Below are 17051 nucleotides of genomic sequence, written 5' to 3'. Positions count from 1 at the left end.
ACACGAAAAAAGATGTTTATGATTTTAATCATATCCGTGACAACTGACAGCGTAGGTATTGAATAAAAAGCTATTACGTTTTTATGAAACATTATTTATGAAAACGGCTATTGAATGATTTTGATAAAATTTCATTTTTTGAATCAACTCACTGTCAGCATTCGAATGGTATATTTCGTTTCTATTGTAGAAGAAATGACTTTCCGACTGACGGTGCCCAGTATTTCTAACTCAAGTGCTAATCAGAGCTCTTCGATACCCCTCGTATGAACAGTGGCTCTGCCGCAAAGGGACAGGACTGGTAGTTCTATTTCGTCAACTCAACAAAACAGCGTTGTGAGCTAGCTTTTCAGGGCCATCGCTCATCGTCGTGTATCTATTTGATTGTGATGGCGACATAGTGCCTACTGCCTAGTGCCTAGCATATCAAGTTGTTTGCATTTGACGGCGACAGCTGGCCGCCCGCCGTGGCCTCCTCAGACCAGTGCAACGTGACGCGCGCCGCGTCTCGGTCGGCCGTCACAGGGGGTGTGTCGCCGCTATCGGCGGCCGCCATTGGCCGCAGCGGCGTGGCGTCGCCGCGTCCCGGCGCCGTTTCCGGGGGCCCTCTGGCAGAGGCGACTCGGACGCCGGCCGGGGCTGACTGGGCTGCTTGGGAGCAGAGTGGTGTGCTGCTGAGCTAGTGCTGCGCGTGAGAACTGCACTACAGGGTGGGCCATGTCGGTGCCGGTGTCGGGCTCGGCGGCGTCAGTGATAGTGTGCGGTCACAGCGCGGCCAGCACGACGCAGCCCCAGCAGGCCCAGCCGTCCCCGACAGGCGGTGAGTGACGTCATGTGTACACATATACACAAACCAGCACACACCGCAGCAGGCAGCGCTGAGCCGCCGGGCACTCGTCCGAGAGGAGCCGGCAAGTCGGTCCAGTTTGCCGATGTTTTGAATCAAGCGAGCGACCATTGCCACGACCCACAGAATTCTTTCAGTCGTCTTCAAATTTCCCGAGAATCATACGGAATCTTTAAATGCGCCAATGCCCATTTTCCTTCCTATAACTAAGCGCATGTCCATTAACACAATTGCAGATGCTCTTAAATAATTTTTGAAGTCGGTGTTTCTGTCACAATCGACACCTGAAACGCATTGAACGAATAACCGTACAATGTAACAATGCTTTAACAGTTTTACAACTCTGTTTTAGTTCCGGTATCTATTCACCGTTTTTTTTTTTTTTGCTTCGCAAGCTATAAGCTACTGCTTACTCAGTGCTCAGTCCACTTACTTGTGATGTCTTAAAACGTTTTTTTGTGGCATTGTTATGATTGACAATGTCAAAAATGATGATAACCTTGTGCTCATGTCTAAAAAGGGCTGAAAATTGATCCTCAAAATTTCACCAAATTCACAAAAAAATGGATTTAGTTTTCCCGCCCCTTAACCCTATTCCTGGCGGGCTCCGCCGGGACAAGAAACTGGCGGGGGGGGGCCGATTCGCCCCCCCCCCCTGAGATCTCGAGAACGAAGCATGATAGCGACAAGCGGTAAACGGCATCGGATACGCACGGCCAAGATCTACAATTTTTACTAAGGTCATTTTCAGGTCAGGTCAAAGATGACGTCACAGGGGTCGAAAAAGTCAAAATGGCGGCGCTAGATATGGAGAGAGTTTTTCTCGAATAACTTTCGAATTAGTCAAGATAGGAACAAACTAAGGGCATCATCGTGATCCTCTCGTCAATCCGCATCGAATGATATATATGTTGACCTCGAAAGGTCAAGGTCAAAGGTTGACCTCAGGTCACGTGACCTCGAGGTCATCATGTATATCATTCGATGCGTCTTGACGAGCTGAACACAATGAGACCATCCACGCGTCTGTATCTTGTTCCTGTACGGAGTTATTGGCCAAAAACCTTTGGTGACCTTTGATGACGTCACATGACCTCACAGCTGCCCAACAGCAAAACAGACCTCAAGGTAGTGAAGGTTGATCGTATATGAAGTCATGTATGGTATATGGGGCCATTCCGACCCGTTTTAGTGGTAAAAACAGGGAGTTGATTTTTCCCCCATTGACTTATAATGGGGAGGTCGCGAAATTGACCTGACCTTAGGTCACCGATATCAAAATTCCGAGATATACAAATTGCACATACTGGTACCCTAACTAAACCCTGAAGAGAAGAAATTGATCGGTCAAAAACTCTAGCTCTGGCGTGATTGCAAACTTTTCTGAGGTAGGGTCACCAAACCGCCTCTGGTGACCTGACCTGAGGTCAGATCATCTCAAAATTTTCAGACATGTTGCGTAAAAGCCTTTTAGGAAAAGTCAGAAAATTTGAGCTTCCTAGCTCAACGCGTTTGGGAGAAATAACCAAAAAACCTCAGGGGGGGGGCTCCTGAGGCCGCCCCCCCCCCGCCAGGAATAGGGTTAAGACCTTTGAAGACATGAACACAAGGTTATCATTAATTCTATTCCGATCAGCCAGTATCTTATGGCGGTGGCCTGCCCGGACCATGACGCCTAAACACCAGCTTGTGGGAGACTCACGCCACCCTGCTCCGGCCGTCCCGTCGCTGTGCTCCTGGTGCAGGGCAGCCGCCGCTTCTGTAGTCGGATTCATCGCGCGACGCGCGTTCCGTCGACCGCCAGTTGACCGCCAGTTGCACGGATGGCTGTGGCGAGTGAAATCACAAATCTGCAGTTCGATGTCGGTCATCAGACGATATCAGTAGTCGCCGGGGCGCCCCTGCCTAGGTCACCGTAACGCAGAGCATGTTGGTTGCAGGCTTAAGGCTTGCAGAATCAGTGGGCGCTGTCAGGCGCAGTTATAACTGTCAGGTCCGTCGGCAGGGTCACCGGTCTTGACAGTGGGAATCTTGGTCTGAGGCAGGGGGTGCGCTCCGGGCTTTTAACATTACCTACGATAAGTGGAGACACCCTAACTAGCGCTGTCAGCATCGTGAGCATTCTAAACAATAAATGCAGTAATCCCACCAGTCAGCGTACGGCAATACTCGACGCTCATTGGCTGATAAGCCAGTAACGATTTTGGGGGCCAGAGCGTTAGATGTAACCTTTAACAGCAGTTCAGTTTAGGACCTGATGTTGACATCATTTATGCCAGTCTGATAAAAACTCGGATCGTTTATGAAAACTGCAATTAATTTTAGTAGTGGTCCGACAAGTGTTATTGCTTTTTTCTGAAATAATTCGTTAAAAAATAAGTTATTAGATGCCAGGGCCTATTTTAACATGTTAACTGGGGGGGCAAATGCCCCCGCACTCAACAGAATTGCCCCCCTAGTCGTCGAGATTTGCCCACTATAAAAATGGGCATAAAGGAACAGGGTGACAAACATACTACGTAACTACTGTGACTTGTTTTGCAATGGATGTCAAATGAGTCAGTCTGTAAGTAATGACCAGCGGTGTATCTAAGGGTGGGTCATATGGGTCATGACCCCCACCCTCTTGGGGCCCGGGGACACCACAGGCCTGCCAGGGGCACCACCGGCCTGTCAGGGGCACCACAGGCCTGTTGGGAGCACCATCAACCTAGCAAGAGCACCATAGGTCTGCCAGGGGCACCACAGACCTGCCAGGGGTCCCACCGGCCTCGCAGGGGCACCACCTTGGGCCTGTCAGGGGTACCACCACAGGCCCGCCAGGGGCACCATAGGCCTGCCAGAGGCACCATAGGCCTAGCAAGGGCGCCACGGACCTGTCAGGGGCACCAGAGGCCTAGTATGGACACCACATGCCTGGCAGGGACACCACCGGCCTCGCAGGGACTGGGACACCTTGGGCCTGTTAGTGGCACCACGTGCCTGTCGGGGACACTCCAGGCTTGTCAGGAGCACCACAGTCCTGTCAGGGCCCAGGGGCACCACCGGCCTCACGTGGACACCACCGGCCTCGCAAAGGCATCATGGGCCTGTCAGGGGCACCACGGGCCTGTCGTTGGAACTTCAGGCTTGTCAGGGGCACCACAGTTCTTTCAGATGCACCGGCGGCCTAGCACCATGGCACCATGTTTGGCCGAGGTCGCGATTCGGCGTATGTCGCCTCGCATTAGCCGCGCGTTTGCAGTCTTTTCGTGGTTTCAAACGTTCAAACATGGGATATGATGTAGCTCCCATGCATTAGGGTGGGTGTCAAGATCACCGGAAGGCAGGGCATATTTTAAGGCAATTACTGCGTCCCATTCTGGGACGCAGCCCCCTCGCCTTGGGACGTAGCCCCTGCTGATTTGACCCTCTGCGTCCCTGCCCTATGCCCTGTCCGGTTCCCTGACCTGTGCCCTGCTGTGTGCCCTGAGCTGCACCCTTCCCTCTAAAATGTCCTGTGCCATGCCCTGTAACCTGCCGTGCTCTACTTTCTGCCCTCCTCAGTGCCCTCCTCTGCTCCTTGTCCTGTGCCCTTAGTCGTAGCACGTGCCCTCTGCTCAACTTTGGGACGCAGTAAAAATTTGTTAAAATATGCCCTGCCGGAAGGTCAGGTCAGATCATTTACCTTTGATGATCTCGGTTCACATTTTCGAGTTTTATATGTTTCTACTTTCTAGGCTAGTTTTTTTTAGCTGAATTCGAATTAAGCAACCATTTGACCATTTACGAAGTAGTTTTGGTGCCTTCGTAACATGTTACGAAGCTGTCAGAGGCGGTTGCCACCTACTACGAATACCCGGCAAAACCCTTACTGGTTGACCTGACCTGACCTGACCTGGCCTAAATGCATGAAGACATCATCTATGATCATAACTAACATGATATTCGTGATCAGCACCCCGAAAAACCATAGCAGCCACTCTTTACGACGCTCTAACAGGTCCCGATTTTCCCGACTTTTGGGTCAATGACCTGACCTGGAAGGTCAACCGATGACCTAGGACCTTAAAATTGGGTATAATCGGCTTCCTTTTATCACGGGCACCACGGTCGTTTTTTTCCGCGAAGCTCTAGCTCGATCAGGGGCGAAACGGCAAGGGGGAGGGTCCAACGGACCCCCCCCCCCCCTATACGCTCGCTACTGGAAACACCAATACGGGCGAGGGTTAATGGATTATTAAAGACAATTTTCCAGGTTGCCCCCCCAGTCAAATTCCCTTAAAATAGGCTCTGTTAGATGCGTACTCATGCCAAAGCTGCCCCGTTACCATGGCAACCTGAGTTTGTTTGGTCCCCAGAGTCGCGGTTACTTAATTCATTTTGTCCCCAGTTTTTCGTCGGGAGCGCTCTACCTGGTTTACAGCCTTGGTTTGAGGCAAGTTAAAACAAAAATCGCTGGCTGCTATTTTGATATTAAAAATAATCGAGGTTTAATCAACCTTGTAAAAAATGAGAGAAAAAAAAAACAACAACCGCTGATGTGAAAACATATTAGGCTAGCTGATATTCGCATCAACATTTCTTTTACTTGCGTGTCTGTCAAAATTCGGGGACGAGTTCATGCAGAAAATAACCGCGGCCGGCGACTTTTCTGTTGGTAAAGCTGGCATCAATATAATGTGATCACCTACCCCCCTCCCCCCTGAATCTAACGCGTTTGCAAGGGCGCTGGCAGTTGGCACACACGAACACTAAATAGTAAACAATTCATGGTACGGTGCCGATTCCACGAGTAGGAACTTCTACTCGGCTCTGCCGGCGAGCGCGAGCAGAGCAGCTGGCCAGCTGACGCGCCCGGTCAGCGCCCGGGGCGAGTGGTGCTGCACCGGCCGAGACCCACGCGCCGCGTGGCGTCCATTCGCTGCCCGGACCCGAAGGGTGCCGGATGGGGCGCCAGGTCTTAACGCTTTTTGAGTGAAGAGCGACACATTCGATAGGTGTATTACGATACATTTCAGTTTTGCGGTGTGGCAGTATTTCTTTCCTTATTACATATCGTCGTCGTGACAGTTGAGGTTCTGCAGAACTGGAATCGAGACGGTAGCGAAGAATAAGGACGGGCTGGACATGTTAAATCAGTCCTGTGTTCCTGGAAATGTTGCGACTTACATCCGCTTCAGCGTGATGGCCTGTGTGTCATCAGTCAGCACCAGGCGAAGGCCGAGCACATACAAGTTCCTCCTTGGGACCGTCCCCTCTGCAGGCGCAGAGACTTCGATCTGGAGCTGCGCGCCATACCCGACCACGCCGTCATCCTGCGGACAACGAGTTTCCGGGCTGCGACGGCGGTCTCTTACATCTCGGCTAGGTTCGAGTATCCGAGTATCTCTCTCTCTCTCTCTCTCTCTCTCTCTCTCTCTCTCTCTCTCTCTCTCTCTCTCTCTCTCTCTCTCTCTCTCTCTCTCTCTCTCTCTCTCTCTCTCTCTCTCTCTCTCTCTCCGGGACCAGCCTCTTCTTCACAGATCGGATGAAGGCTGATCTTCCAGCAACCGGCTCCACTAGCGCAGCACGGTGTGGTAGTCGCATCCGACCTGCCGGGCTACCGTTGTTGCGTTGTCACCCGTGAGCATGAGCTCTCTATTGCTTGTTTATTTATTTATTTATTTCACATCATAGATCCATTCCACACAAGCGTGGCTATTCTAGGATCAGGGTCACAATTAAAAAATAAGGATAGTTGGTCACACACATCGTACACGAATTCATTCTCACAAACGCACACCCAATCACACTTCCCGCGAGTGGGTCGTCACTAGCCGGCATCGGTCTGTTGCTGGAGCAAATACCTCCGCAGCTCTCTTTTAAATGGGCTCAGGCCTAGGTCGCGAATCGTTTGTGGTAAGTCATTAAAAGCGGTCACGGCTGAGTATAAAAAGCGTCTCCTACCGGATTCTGATCTAATGGTAGGCACATTCAGCAGCTCGTTCTGTCGCGTGTCGCGCTGATGAACATGTCGTCGAAGCGTGAGGCTGGCGGATAACGTCTCGGGCTGAGAGGTAGACAGAATGCGCTTTAACAATGTCAGCGTGTGAAAAACATGTAAATTGCGCGCCGAAAGCCACTGCAGTTCATGAAGGACGTCACTCACATGATCAAATTTTCGACGCCCGGAGATGACGCGTGCTGCGAAATTCAACACTTTCTGTAGCCGACCAGTTTGTGTGGTGTTACAGGTTCCGTAGACACTAAGACAGTAGCGAATAAGTGATACGACTAGAGATTGGACTAGAGTTGTGAGCGTCGCAGAAGGTAAACTATGACGGCAGTGACTCAAACCGATTAAAATGCCTGTGCAGCGCCGAACCACATCGTCAATGTGCGCGGTAAAAGTCATAAATTGGTCGAATACGACACCCAGGTTCCGCACCATGAGAGAACCGGAGACAGTCGTGCCCATGAACTTGATAGAAATGGTTGGTACCTGTCGAAGATTTTGTCGAGTGCCGAGAGCTATGAGCTGTGTTTTTTTAGCGTTGATTTTCATGCCATTTTTGCCAAACCAGTGAGCAAGTTGCGAAAGATTACGTTCCATGGAGCTAACAAGGGCACCAATGTCTCCGGGCCTGCCACTCACGAGAACCTGAGTGTCGTCCGCGTACTGCACTATGCACGCGTCATCAGCATACAGCGGCAAGTCGTTGGCGTAGATGCTGTACAACAGCGGACCGAGCGCTGACCCCTGGTAAGTTCCGATCGGGTTCGGCAGAGGCGACGACAGATCACATGAGCCTCGCTGGCTCCTAGCTACTACTTGCTGGTAGTGGTCCGCCAGGTAGCTCTTAAACCAGCGAGTGTCTACATTGTACAGCTCCAATTTTCTCAGAAGTCCATCATGAGGTACAACATCAAAGCACTTTGATAGATCTAAAAGGCACAGAAGGGTGATCTCTTTCCGGTCCATGGCCTCAAACACTCTGTCAGTTACAGTGAGTAACGCTGTGTCGGTCGAGTGGTTCAATCTAAAACCGTGTTGACTAGAGGAGAAAAGGTGATGGGTTGTAAAGTACGTAAAAAGCTGTTCATAAACGACACGTTCGGTTATTTTGGCGATGGTTGGTAGGATTGATATGGGACGGAAATTGGATAGGTCAGTGGATTTGGGCGACTTCTGGATAGGATGGACTAGGGCTAGTTTCCATGATGTTGGGACGGTGTGGGAGTTGATGCTGGTGTTGACAATGTGGGTGATGACAGGACAGATGGAGTCGAAACACTGCTTGATGAACCGCACACACAGTCCGTCCGCCCCGCACGACGTGCTGCTCGCCATCCGGCCGATAACGCGCCGCAGCTGCTCCGGTGTAACAGGCGCTACCTGGAACCGGCCGGTGCTGACACGGGGCAGGCGCACTGCCAGCCGCGGGCCACCAGAGTCCACCTGGTGGCCCGCGCAGGTGGACTCTGGTAGCTTGCTGTCGCTGATGAAGCTACAAGCGCCCCCGCTGCCTGCGTAGTCCCGCCCGTATCGGCTCAAGGTTCAGAACCGTGCAGAGGACTCAATACCGCTTAGCTGAGAAATACGGACGCTGATCCCCAACCTCTAGCACGCAGTCGAGACTCCCGCATTGACCGGTCGCTCGCCGGTCACGGATAGCCCTGACCAGTAGTTTGATCGGTCACGGGCCCACCCGGTCCTGTCGGTCGACGCTCCGAGGGAGGGCAACGTAACGCTGCACACTGACCCCGGATTACAGGGGCAAAGAAATACGTACCACGAACGGACGTTGTATTTCGCTGAGCACTGCAATCCGTTCGTAATGCTCAATGCTCATTGACTGCTGGTGTATTCGGGGTCACTGCATCCGACTTCTGACCTCTCCCTGTTTGACCCTGCTCGGTGTCACGGGTCTGGCGATGGAAACCGATTCTAGCCTTTCCGCATGCCACCATTCTAAGCCTCCCCTCCCCACGCCACTACGAGGCGTGGAGTGCGCTCGTGCGTCTGGCGAGGCGAAGGGTCACCAGCGCAGGGGCGGAGCTGGCTGCACTCCCCCGCCGAGCAACCCTCGACTAAAACCTGGGCAAGCTGCACGCTAGCTTCCGTGGAAACGCCGATACAAGTGAGGGCTCAGCAACGCGTAAGAGCACAAACCGGAGTTTTAGAAGTTTTTGGAGGGGGTGTCCCAGCAGGGTTCAATACCGCTTTTCTGGATACGACAATGAAAACTTACACTTTTCACTCTTTCAGTTCCCGAGAAGTTATGCATCTGGGTATTTCGACAATATCGACAAATATACCGCTAGCGTAGCTCGTAGCAAATGGACCAAAATACTGTATCAGAATGGTACGCTGATACAAAATGTCCTTTATATGACACTGTTTTAGCTCCATGAATATGTTATAGTTCCACTCGCTATATGTACTAAATGCGACCTTTCTCGTTTAAATGCATTTTTTGTCACGTTCGACTTGCACGAGTCTATAAATGATCGCTGGAGACTTCCAGTTTGCGGTTAACTCGCGTTTATTTTGGTGGCTAACTTCCTTACACGCGTGTAGCTGCCCACCAACTTTTACCCGGGGACTTCCATCCGCGGTTAACTGGTGGGTAGCTACACGCGTGTAAATATTTAAATGCCTACTTACACGCCAGTTTAAAGGGCTTCCCGATCAGCTGATCGGGATGCGGCGATCAGCTGGTCCAATGAACAAGTGCGTAATTCCGCTATCTATGGGACCGGTGGCCCCCAATCAGCGTTTTTACACATGCAATGAGTACAGCCGTAACAATGGGATGTGGTGATGCATTAACCTAACCAGAACAGCGTTTGAAGCCGTGCCAATCAGCATCAATAATGCTACTCGCCTTGTGTTATTTCACTCTGTATGGCCGACCGCTAGTCTACTGCATGATTTTATAACAGCCGTATCTCAGATTACTCGTCTGCCCTCGTCGGTTCGTCTCCGTCAACCCCCGTCCCCACCTCCGCCCCGTCACTTCACCGGTGAGGCGTCGTCGGTGTCCAATTCAATGCCACACAAAGGACGATTATCACCGAGTGATCAGTTTAATATGTGCGTGTCGCAGGGGTGGCTGACGTTCCAACGGCGCAGGATCCGGTCCACCACCAGTGCCCATTTGCTGCCGTTTAAACCGCTAATGGTCCTTTTTGGTCGTCCTTTTCATAACTCTCCAGAGCTGTGTCAGCTGTTTCTAGTCCCATTTTTCTTCTGACCTTGCATTACAGGCTGTAACAATGTTCTTCCAAGACCTTTTTCGTTCTTCATTACTCCTTCCATCGTGTCGCTTATTTTCGATGACTTTTACTTCAGTCTTCATGACATCGGCTAACAAATGCATGTCTCTGCTACTGAAATTTCTGCTCCTCTTCTTCCTGTCCATGGTTGTTGACCGGACACTCGTATTGCTTCCACTGAGCTAGTCCTCGCCCCACTGACACGTAACGCGATGTGCGACGACCGGTGCCCGACACTCAGGGTATATTGAGTGAAGGGTAGGACGAACTTTGGTAGGAATTTCTAGTATAACTACTAGAAAACCTACCATATGTGGTCGGGATTAGCAAAGCATTAGCTCAAACTAGAATATGGTAGCGCTCATGGTTGGCAGTCATGACGCGCACGTGACATTCATTTCTTAAATTTCTTAAATAACAGGTTTTAGGGGCCGATTAGTGGGCAGATACATTCAATTAGCTATTGATAATTGATTATGCAAACATACAAGAATCATCATCATCCAATTCTAGCCAAAATCACGCGGCGCCCCCAGGATTCGAACCCACGACCCTAGGATCCGTAGCCCGATACCCTACCGACTGCGCTACCGAGGACCGCGCGCCGACGATCGGAGAGGCGGATCGCGGGTGCTGGCGTGCAGAGAAATCTTTACCCTGTACGCCGTAGAAGATCGGCTGGGTTTCGTGAAAAATGGTAGAGGAATTGTCGAAAGAAAATTCATCGATCTATCATTTGAGACTAAGAACCATTGATTCCTTCAAATGTTGACCGAGATATCGCTCGCCGAAAACAGGCCATTTAACATGTAAACCCTATGGGCTGGTAGGAAATGTACGCCGTGGAGCAGCAGTGCTACCAACTAACTTCGGCGGGGGCCGCCCGACACTAGCCGGCAGGGGGGCGACACCATAATGTTGTGCCATAGGCCGATGTTGAAGGCATGAGATTAGCAGGAATGACGTCATCGGCCCATGATGGTTCTGATCAATCAACGCGCAGCTTTTTCGTTGATAGTGATAATGTTACCGCCAGCGAAAACCGGAAAACAAGACAGAATTTGCGCCTTTGCTACAAAAAACAAAGATTTTTTTTTGAAATGTTTCCATAGTAACGATAGTAACGGCTTTGACGCGATGGATAAGAATTTGTAATAGTTTGGATTGGATTAATTATTTTGCATTTGTCTCTATAAGGAAGCTTTGAAATTTCATCTGTTGGCTTTTTGTCTATTCCTATCATGCCTGGTAACTGTGCAGTGGCTACATGTAAATTTGCCCATGGAAAAGTACCAGGTCAGGAGGGGACTTTCTCCTCATTCAGGTTTCCAAAAAACCCAGAAATGAGATCGATCTGGGTGCACCGTTGTGGACGAGCGGACAGTTTTGACCCTGAAAAGTCTAGGATATGTGGTCTGCATTTTACTGAGAGCGATTTAAGCCCAACATATGTCCTGAAGAAAGCTATGATGCCAGGAGAGAAGCTCATGCCTGTTCTTCAGTCGTCTGCTGTCCCATCATTGCACCTGCCTATGATCACAGCGGATGCAAGGTAGGTAAGCTTTTGTTATAGGGAAGTGTTCTCTAATTTGCAAAAGTGTAACTTGAACTCGAACTTGTATGTTCAACCCGTTTTGTTTTTTCACTGCCAAAAATGGCTTCAGTGTGCATCAAACCATAGGGCTGTTCATGGGCACCGCACACTGCTGCATGCGGTGTGTGCGGTGGGTCCAGCAGGCGTGGGGGTAGGGGGTGGGTAGGCGGTTCTGACGTCATGGCTGCGTGCGGTGGACGGTCCGCTGTGGCCGGTCCCGACCGGCCACAGCGATCGCTATGTGCGGTGACGTAGGGACGCAGTAGGGACGCAGTGGGCGGAGCTTGGAGGCTGTGTGCGGTCCGACCCCACACAGGGCCCGTGAACAGCCCTCAGATAAACTACTAACTGTACAGTAAAGCAGGCATCACACTTGTTTCTGCAACCAAGGAGAGGTGCTGTAGGTAAGGTTGTAGGTTGTAGGCAGTAGTTTTTAGGTGGTAGGTTTTTGGTTGTAGGTTGTAGTTAGGGTTAGGTCAGGTCAAGTTGGGTTTGATTTGGTTTGATTAAAAAGCTCTGGGTATAGCGCCTCTCCTTGGTTTAAATAGACAAGTGTGGCGCCTGCTTTACGGCTACCAAGTTCCTGTTACATTGGGAAACTAACTTCTTTAAGCATATGATCCTCAAAGATATTATGAGTATATTTGAGATAGTTGAATGTATTCAGGAAAGATTCACTATACACCTTATTTCAGGATCTCTCTGGGAACCTCATCTCGGGCGGCTCGGCTGCAGCAGAGGGTGACACGCCAGGAGACGCAGCACCTCCTCATGCCTGAGCAGGATGTGGCTGTAGCTGAGGAGCAGACACAGTAAGTACAAGGAGCCAGGGGCTTTTGTACTTGACTTTTTCACTTTACTGAGTGGTGTGTTTTTGTTCCTAATGTTTGGTCGATAGACCAGTCTATAAAAGATATGTATGATCAGATGGGTGAAATAATAAAACATATGTTATATTTTGCTTTATTTATCTATCAAAAATTGCTCTCTCATTTCACCCCACCAAGGGTGGTCCTCTAAGCAAGTGTTTGCTCTTTTTGGATTTATTCTATCATCATTTTGAGCTCTGTTTCTACAGAGTTCAGAGTTTAACTACTACTGTAGTTAAAGGTTCAGAACCATTAAATGGTCATTTTGGTGCCAGAGAGGCATGCTTTGTTGTTTTTCACACAAAAATGTCCATGTATTTTGGAAATGAATTTTCCCCCCAGGGGGGGGGGATATTACAGCATTTAAGCTGCCTGGTATTAAGGAATGAATGCACTCTCCGCTCTTAATTAGTTGTGAGGCGTGAGCTGATTTTTCCACTGGCAAGTGGCACCCCAAACGAAAATCAACTCTAGCACCCTACGTGTATCTCATTTCAGCCCTCCGTCTCATTTCACCCCGTTTTACGGTGCTTTAAATTTGTCACGTGTTGAGGCCCTGCCTATTCATATTCGATTATGTGCCTGCTACAACATTTCTGCTGTCGAGGATGATGTCCTGTGAGAATCTTCAATTCAGCTTCTGAAATGGGTAACATGCTCATAAATCCTTAATTGTTTTCCTCCCCAGGTCCGTGAATGCAGAGATGCGACCATCTGCTGAGGTCGCGCAGCTTCGAGCACGCGTCCGCGCTCTGGAGAGGCAGCTGAAGCTGCAGTCCGCTGCCCACCAGCGTCGGACGCTCCAGTGGCGCAGGGAGAAGGCGGCTCTCCAGCGGAAACTGCGCCGTCGCAACGACAGGGCGGCTGCGGCCGAGCAGCTGGTGCAGTCGGGGCTCGTCAGCGAGCGGCAGCTGCGGCGCCTCAGAACTGGCAAGCGCACTGATTGCAGCATAAGAGAAAAGGCTGCAGCAGTTGGTCTCCGCTACATCAGCAAGAAGGCGTACAAGTACGTCAAAGATGTGATGCAGTTCCCCCTGCCCAGCCTGCGAACGCTGTCCCGCTGGACAAGTGGCTTTGAAGTGAGCCCCGGCTTCATCTCGGCGTCAGCCACCGTCCTCGACGCCGCCGTCCGCACCATGTCGCCGCTGCACAAACTGACGGTCGTGTCATTCGACGAGGTGTCGATGGACGCACGCTGGTGTTACGACCGGACGTACGACCAGGTGCTGCAGGCCGGGAAGATGCAGTTGGTGATGGCGCGCAGTCTCTGCGGCTCGTGGAAGCAGCCCGTGTACTTCGACTACGATCAGAAGATGACTCCAGAGATCCTCGCTGACGTCATCCGCCGCCTGGAGCAGCTGGGCCTCACCGTGGTCGCTGCTGTCAGTGACATGCACCCCGACAACGAGGCGATGTGGAAGGCGTCGGGGATCTGCGATCTTCGCAGTTGGATCGTCCACCCGGCGGACAGCAGCAGGTGAGCGTCTCCGTCACACCCGTGCTGGGTTACACTAGCCTAGCTGGCAAACCTACACTTAATATTATCATGGAGTACGGAGTACTGGTGTGGACACTCGCCGCCTCCGCAATGGTAAAACCACCCCATTTAACGGCGCTTTTCTTTACAGCAGCAGGCGACTCGCGGGCCACTGCGTGTATGCGTTAACTTGGAGCATTTTTGAAAATAGGTAATCATCGTAACGAGACTCACGGCTAGCATTCGAGAGCTCTGGGAGACCCGCATTGAATGCACTCTTAAAATTCGAAAACGGAAGTTACTTGACAGGTTAAGCTAATGTCAAAGGTCAGAATGGTCATGATCACTTTTAGTTTCGACACTCTGATGGCCACAGTATCGCTGATCTATGATAATCTTCGGTCACATCACTCACAAAGTTTCGTCTGAAACATCCCAATACCGCTGATCTTAAACTATAGCTCTGCACCTTAAGGTTAAGATCGAAATTTAAAGTGATAGGTAAAAACTTGAAAAGTGATTCGTGCGACACCTGTTTTCTGGTCGGGTTTGGCCATTAAATCCCATGATCATGTCAGTTGTGTCACCCGAGATCAAATTTAGCAGCAGTTTTAACGGGAAGGTCATGGTCAGTAGGGTTGTTCAAAAAAACTGAATTTTGGAAAAGTATATGGGCTCATGGTTCATGTGGTGCGATATTCTTTTCTGAGACCAATGATGCCCTTTTTTCTGAAAAGTATTAACTGTTAGGGGCTCCTCAAACGGCTTAAATGGGACCATGTTACGCCCGCCGACCGGCCTGTGTCAATAAGGGCGAGAACTCGACGCCGCGCGCCGGCGGCAGCGCCTTATCGGCACCGCGCGCCACGACATCTGCCGGGCGGCCGGCTGGGCGGTGGGAAGTTACAAGCGCGTGGTCTTATTGCACACGATCGGGGTGAGCCAACCCATGTTTTCGGGGCGGAAAGTTTCAGTGCAGCATCGGTGCGTCTGCCACGGTGGTCTGTGTCGATGGTATAGAAAATAACTCAAGCAGAGCTCAGAAAATACTGAATGATTCCGGGTAGTTGCCTCGAAACAATCCGTTTTAAGAATACAGCTGCCTTCTTAACGTACCGTATCACTTGTTAATTCTTCAAAAAGCAAACTCTGAGCAATAACACACCTCTGTGCATTGCTGTTGACAATTTACGTTAGTTTTTGACGGTGGCTCGCACCCCCAATATGCTGCCGCGCAACTTTATTCCAACGGCGAAACGGCAACTTCGCGAGAATCGAAAATTCACGATATACGTACAGCAGGGGCTGGCAATGCAGTATGCACAAGGACAGAATATGGAGGATACCCGACAGTCATCGGCCCAAGTTTGGGGGTGGCTTTGACGAGCATAGGCGTCACCAATGTCATTATTCAGATACGTTGATGTCAGATGCTGGGGCAACAGAATCGACGTCAAGTTTAACTTAGATTAGCGGGTCGAAAGGAAACATAACATGTCTGGGAGTGACAGGGTGGCCACCCTGACAGTGGGACGAAGTGAGACATGAGTAGAGACATTAGCCGGAGTACCTACTCATATAAATCAAGCGCCGTTTATCCAATCCTTCGAGCATAAGCGACGCCGGCAGTCCGGCCAGGGCGGCCGTGCCCACCGATGCCGATCAAGACCCGAATCCAGACCCGGCATAGAACACAGCTCTGCCCTGACGTGACACATTACCCCGGTGTGTCACTCATGACGGATAGACCAATGCAGGAGCCTTGCCAGCTCCTGTTGTACCTACTTCGTTAAATTTTCGATTCTCGCTAAGTTGCCGTTTCGTCGTTGGAATAGAGTTACGCGGCAGCATATTGGGGCTGCGAGCCACCGTCCAAAAGCAACTTAAATTGTCAACAGCAATGCAAAGAAGTCTGTTATTGCTCAGAGCTTGCTTTTTGAAGAATTAACAAGTGATACAGTACGTTAAGAAGGCAGCTGTATTCTTGAAACGGATTGTTTCGAGGCAACTACCCGGAATCATTCAGTATTTTCTGAGGTCTGCTTGAGTTGTTTTCTATACCATCGACACAGACCACCGTGGCAGACGCACCGATGCTGCACTGAAACTTTCCGCCCCGAAAACATGGGATAGCTCACCCCGATCGTGTGCAATAAGACCACGCACTTATAACTTCCCACCGCTCAGCCGGCCGCCCGGCAGATGTGGCGCGCGGTGCCGATAAGGCGCTGCCGCCGCCGTGCGGCATCGAATTCTCGCCCTTATTGACACCGGCCGGTCGGCGGGCGTAGCATGGTCCTCTTTAAGCCGTTTGAGCAGCGCCTAGCAGTAATACTTTTCGGAAAAAAGGGTATCATTGGACTCAGAAAAGAATACCGCACCACATGAGCCATGAGCCCATATACTTTTCCAAAATTCGGTTTTTTTGAACAACCCTAATGGTCAGGTCGTCATGATGAAGCGAAATCGGCTTATATATTGGAGAATTTCCTAGCACCGCGCCAAGTATGCAGTATACGAGCTAAAATCCATGTATTTTACACTTACTTGTATACGTTAACCACTATTGAGTTGATATTTATCAATATCTTACAAGATACAGTCAACAGATTCTCATTTTTTGTGTGGGGCACGTAGGGACCGATGAGGACATTTCAATCTACTTTACGTTCGAATCGACCTCTGCAGTAAATCGCACTACGCCGTGCACTACCTATTACCCATATCAAACCTTCTGTCATACATACCAGTGGTTTTCCTATCAAAACTACAAGCGAAAACGTTATAAGTTGCCGAGGAGCTATGAGCCGCCCGCCACCCGAATAAGACAGTGACGGCCGCTGCCGGGGCGCGTTTACGTGCTGTGACGCTGTGCATGCGCAGTAGGCTGGTCGCTAAAATCGCGAAGTGTCCACTCCAGCATTCCCTACTCCATGCTGTTATGATAAGCAGTTGATATGTTCGTTTATTTGATGAGTTTTTGCGTTACCGACTGCGAATCAGGTTAGTTTAATATGCTGTTGC

At 50.5% G+C, this 17051-nt stretch overlaps 1 protein-coding gene across 4 annotated transcripts in view; it reads left to right on the top strand.

Moving 5' to 3' along the window:
* The first annotated feature begins 264 nt into the window (after positions 1-264).
* Positions 265-17051, top strand: part of LOC122381923 (hepatocyte nuclear factor 4-gamma-like) — a 50484-nt gene continuing 33697 nt past the window's right edge. The window contains exon 1 of one of the 4 annotated variants that reach the window (XM_043366711.1): positions 265-820. In XM_043366711.1, the coding sequence (XP_043222646.1) occupies positions 718-820 (103 nt within the window). In that variant the 5' untranslated portion in view covers positions 265-717. The remainder of the gene's footprint in view (positions 821-17051) is intronic. The other 3 variants (XM_043366710.1, XM_043366709.1, XM_043366708.1) reach the window with 3 other exon arrangements.

Source organism: Amphibalanus amphitrite, unplaced genomic scaffold, assembly GCF_019059575.1.
Source record: "Amphibalanus amphitrite isolate SeventyFive unplaced genomic scaffold, NRLGWU_Aamphi_draft 000130F_arrow, whole genome shotgun sequence".
NCBI lineage: Eukaryota > Metazoa > Arthropoda > Thecostraca > Balanomorpha > Balanidae > Amphibalanus > Amphibalanus amphitrite.
Note: the sequence above shows the minus strand (reverse complement) of the source record. Positions and strands in the feature narration are given on the sequence as shown.